Below are 5734 nucleotides of genomic sequence, written 5' to 3' on the forward strand. Positions count from 1 at the left end.
CTACAAGCTACTATATTATTTTCTAGTCCTTCACTTAGCATCTATTGCCTAACAACTAGCATAAAAATAGATCACGTATTTTTAGAACCACAAAATCAAATCTAATTGTTATTACCATTTTCACGGTAAACACCTCTTATTCTTATAATCATACAAAACAAAAATAACACTACAACAATAATAATATAAAAATAAAAATAAAAATAAAAATAAAAGAAAGCAGGAAAGATGGGTTGCCTCCTAACAAGCGTTTGATTTAACGTCGTGGCATGACACTGCTACTCTGCTCAGGTTGGGAGCTTTCTCTTCTTCTATCTCCCATTAAGACTAGCCTTTTTACACTCTCTCAGAAGATCTCCTTTTTCATCTCTAGCTCTTTTCTCAATCATCCTTACACACTGACCTTGCAACACCACCTCATCCAACTCAGTCGTCCTATCCGAATCACTATAATTCACATCAGGACTCTGCTCTATTCCCTTCAGTTCTACCGTAGTAATCATGCACAAGTCCTGATAATGCTTAGGGAGCTTAAGTGCCTTGTACACATTAAAAGTAATTTCCTCATTACCAACTCTCATCTTCAACTTTCCTTCCCTAACATCAATAAGCGCTCCACCAGTAGCTAAGAATGGTCACCCTAAAATAACGGGTACTTCTTCATCCGCCTCGTAATAAGAACAATAAAATCAGCAGGAAGAATAAACTTTCCCACTCGAACTAACACATCCTCAATAATTCCTTCTGGCATAACAAGTGACGTATCTGTCAACTGTAAAGTGATTGTAGTAGGTCTAAGCACCCCCAATCCGAGTTGCTTGAACAAAGAGGATGACATCAAATTTATACTAGCCCCTAAATCAGATAGGGCTCTACCAACTTTTTGTTTTCCAAGAGACATGGGAATTGTGAAACACCCATGATCCTTCAACTTAGGAGGGAGTTTACTTTGAACTCTAGCACTACACTCTTCAGTAAGTGAAAATGTTTCAAACTCCATATGTCTTCGCTTGTTTGCCACAATATCTCTGAGATACCTTGTATACTTAGGCATTTCCTGCAAAATTTCTACAAAAGGTAAATTCACACTTATGTGGCTCAAAATATCTAAGAATTTATTGTACATAGCATTATCTTTTTGCTTTTGCAGTCTTTGTGGAAACGGGTGGTGGCCTTGTCACAATTTTTGGTTTTTCTTTCTTATTCTCCTCAATGGGCTAAGGAACTAATTCTCCTTCAGGTCTAGCTATATACTTCTTTTTCTCTGGAACTCCTTCTAATCCTCTTCCATTTCTCAAGGTAACCACATTGACTTGAGCCTTAATATTAGGTTTAGTATCACTCGGGAAAGCTCCAGCAGGTCTAGTATTCTGATTGTTAGCCATTTGCCCAAACTGCCTCTCTAGATTTCTGAATTCTGTGCGTAATTGTTGATTGTCTATCAAGAGATTTTTCATCATATCAGTCCAAGTCTCTTCTGCTTGGTGTAGGGGTTGAGGTGGATGATTGTAATTCGCTTGAGGCCTGATATTCTGATTTCCTCCCCAAGAGAAGTTAGGATGATTCCTCCAGTTCAGATTGTATGTGTTACCATATTGAGCATATTGATTCATCGGCACTCTAGCTTGTTGCCCCACATAGTAAATTGATTCAGGATTCACGGGACATATGTCACTTGTGTGACCTTCACCACATAACTCGCAACAAGTAAGCATTTGTTGCACATGTTGCATCTGTTGTGCATGGTGCATTGTCATTTTATTCATCTAATTTGCTAATCTCGCTATTTCTGCCCTTATTGCTGAGAAGACATCAAACTCGATCACACCTGCTGCCTTTTGTTTAAGTGCTCTTCGTGGTTCCCTTTCTCCTTGGCAATTTTTATCATTAGCAGTGAAATTATTTAGTAGAATCTAGATCTCACTATACGGTCTTGCCATGCAGCTACCCGTACATGCTGAGTCAAAATTCATCGTTGATGCCTCGTCCAACCCATCAATGAAAGTGTGACCCAACACCTCATCAGTTTGACAATGATGTGGGCAGTCTCTGAGTAGCTTCTTGTACCTTTCACAAGCTTGTCAGAGAGTCTCTCCATCTCATTGTTGAAACCCTAGAATTTGGCTCCTCAGTGACTTTGTCTTCTTTGTGGGAAAAACGTGATTAATAATTTCCTTGCAAGATCATCCCAATTGTGGATTGAGTTCACGAGCTCCTTTTGTAACCATTCCTTAGCTTCCCCCAACAATGAAAAGGGAAGCAATGTCAGTAAGACATAATCCTTTGAAACATTCAGATAATTGTAAGTGTCTGTAATTTCCAAGAAGTTCTGAATGTGTTACATCTCGTGTTTAGTACGTTAAAGTTTCATCTTCAGTTAATCGACATATACTTGGGGAAAAGATTATCTTAAGGTTAACATATTTATGCTATTTATAACAAGCGATAAGTAAGTGTTATAAAGAATAAAGGGTATACAAACTAAAGAAAATGAATTTCGTTGAAGGTTGCCAATCTAGGATAAAATATGGGCCGAGCGATAGTACCCGATATTTATGGACTAGTACCATACAAGGTACCATATGACCATGATAGAATTATGTATAAAGTGTATTAAAAATAAGTAGAATTTTAAGTAATTTGAGACAATTCTTAATTATGCGGGTAATTGTTTAGTTACCAGATAATTGGACATTACCTAATTACCTGATAAGTGGATAAAGATTAATGATTTATATCCCACCCATCCAAAAAATGTGGCAGCCAACCACTTCCCAAACAATGACTCTTAGTCATTTTTGGATTAGGTGGCAACATACCTTATTAATTTCAAGACACTTCACTTTTTCTATATCATGTATTCAATCACTACAATCAAACCTTAGCCATCATTGCCATCCAAATACGTTAACCAGCAGGTGACAATTAAGAAACTCTACCAAATCCAATAATAAGCCATTTTACACCCAAAACGTTTTTCAACCAAAATTCTTACAACTAGAACGTTAGCAAGCCTTCAACAAAACGTGAATTCTTGCAACTAAAAGGAATCCAACGTGAATTTTTAGCAACGTAAAATTTTGCGGTTCTAAAGGAGTACGGTGCATCCTATTCCAAGAACATCATACGGATTTTTCCCTACTCCAGGTATGTTAAGGCTATCCCTTCTTTCTTTTTGGCATGATCCATACGGTACAAACAAAACGAGAATATGTATAACTTCCATAAATAACACTATTCGTAGAGATTCTAAGGATGCCTATGTTCTTGATTTCCATATGTCTTATTATTCTATCATATGTTCATGGTTCTCAGAAAATATGTAAGTTGATAAAGTTTGTTTCATGATATTAATCAGAGGTAAAATGGTCTTATGACATTCCGAGAGATTTTATTGACGTACTTCTCATGCATTGCATTCATTTATACATGTACATTGACCCATGACCAGATGGTGTTATATACGCACATATATTTATGTATATATATGTATATGGGATATGAGAAAAGGTTACGATGTTATATACGCATCACCACCTGATCAGTGGGTATATGTTGATGATGTTGCCCATAGTGGCCGAGATGATATGATGGGATGCCCTCAAAGGCTTGATGATGTTATGTACACCTATACCTATGCATGACACGACATTTATATGCACGTGCATGACATTATAAATGTTTCAGAATTTATAAATTTATTCAGATTTACAGATAGATCTCTTTATTTCATGTGTCATCTATGTCTTTTATGTACTGATTTTCATGCCTTACATACTCAGTATATATGTATATGGGTATGACTTGGCTAAGTCCTATCTTTGTACAGTTATATTTCTATTAGAGGTTTGTAGACAGTTATGTATAGTTGGATAACATATGGCTTTGTCGGCTTTCAGTTTTGGGTATATACTTGTCTATAGCAGCCTTGTCGGCTCGCCCACTGTATTCTGCATATATATGTGCATATGCCTTTTTGGCAGGTTTTCTTCATGTATTTTATTCTCATAATTCAACAGACGTTATTCATGTTTATATCATAGACGCATGCGTAGGGGTGTTCGATAAGTAGGACTCGGGCACCTGTCGCGGCCCATTGGTTTGGGTCGTGACAAAAGTGATATCAGAGCAGTTTTGTCCTTAGGTTGTCTACAGATCGTGTCTAGTAGAGTCTTGTTTGTGAGTGTGTTGTGCATTACACTTATAGATAGGAGGCTACAAGACATATAAGATGTTATCTTCTCTTTTTATATTAGATCATGCGATACAAAAATTCATGTTCCTAAAGATATATTACGTTTTAGCGATGCCTCCGAAGACTACAGCCGCCCAGAAGGGAAAGTCCGTGGCTGGTGAGACTACTAGTCAAGTACCACGAGTTACCAGGGCTTGGGGAGGGTCTCATAATGAGATCCTATCTTAGACTTCACATACCCCGCTCTCTCCAGAAAAGTTCCGAGGGGCATCTTCTCTAGTCCCCCTTTGTATAGGCTAAAAGCTAGAGGAAAAAGGAGAGAAAAGTCTCATAGGCACACTTACAAGGTCAGTATCATAGAGGTTTCATGATAGAAGGTAGAAATATTTACAAGATTGAAAGGAATTCGATCACAAATCATGGCATGGGAAAGAGGCCTAGAGGGGGGGGGGATGGCCTAACCTTTAGATTTATTTACAGAACAACTACCTAAATGGCAAGGAAAGTATTAAGGTATTCACGAAAGCTATATGTTATGAAAATGATAGGAGCATCAGTCAACATTCGAGGACGAATGTTCCAAATGGGGGAATGATGTTACACCCCGCAATATTACGTCAATATTACGTCCCTTAGTGTTATATTACGATGATGTTACACTTCCCAGTATTAAATTATGATGATGTTACACCCTATAGTATTGTACGTTGAATTTGTCGTAAGGTAATTGACATCAGTCTAAGGCAAAGATTATTTAGAGATTATACGGATTATACTATTTCAAACAAGTGATGAGAAAATTCTTGAAGGTGAGAGGAGAAGCAAGTCAAAAAAAATGAATTTTCGTCCAAGTTTGGCATGATCCATACGATTCAAACAAAACGTGCAAATGCACAACTTCCATAAATGACTCTATTTATAGAAATTCTAGAGATGCTTATGTTCTTGATTCTCCATGTGTCATATTATTCTATCGTCTCAGAAAAATACGTAAGTTAAAAAAGTTTACTTGATGATATCATTCAAAGTCATAATGGTCTTAAGACACTCCAAGAGATTTTATTGATGTACTTCTCATGCATTGCATACATATATATTGACCCATGACCAGGTGGCATTATATACACATATATATATGTAAATTATATGTATATGGGAAATGCGAAAAGGTTACGGCATTATACACACACCACCACCTGATAAGTTGGTATACGTTGATGATTTGCCCATAATGGTCGAGATGATATGATGGGATGCCCTCGGAGGCTTGATGATGTTATGAACACATATACCCATGCATGGTATGACATTTATACGCATATGCATGACATTATAAAAATGAAATGATTTACAGAGCTATGCAAACGTACATGTCGAGTCTTTTACTCCATGTCTCTCTCAAGTCTATTATTTACTGATTTCCATTCCTTACATACTCGGTATATTTTTGTACTGACATCCCTTTTTCCTGGGGACGCTGTGTTTCATGCCTGCAGGTCCCGATAGACAGGTCGAGAGCCCTCCAAGTAGGCTATCAAC

At 37.2% G+C, this 5734-nt stretch overlaps 1 protein-coding gene across 1 annotated transcript; it reads right to left on the reverse strand.

The window, feature by feature from the left end:
- Positions 1 to 311: 311 nt before the first annotated feature.
- Positions 312 to 1054, reverse strand: LOC107776822 (uncharacterized). Its single transcript, XM_075255874.1, has 2 exons — positions 726 to 1054; positions 312 to 597 (listed from the first exon to the last, which is right to left on the reverse strand). The coding sequence occupies exons 1-2, from the start codon at positions 1052 to 1054 to the stop codon at positions 312 to 314; spliced, it is 615 nt and encodes a 204-aa protein (XP_075111975.1).
- Positions 1055 to 5734: the final 4680 nt, after the last annotated feature.

This window comes from Nicotiana tabacum, chromosome 6, assembly GCF_000715075.1.
Source record: "Nicotiana tabacum cultivar K326 chromosome 6, ASM71507v2, whole genome shotgun sequence".
Taxonomy (NCBI): domain Eukaryota; kingdom Viridiplantae; phylum Streptophyta; class Magnoliopsida; order Solanales; family Solanaceae; genus Nicotiana; species Nicotiana tabacum.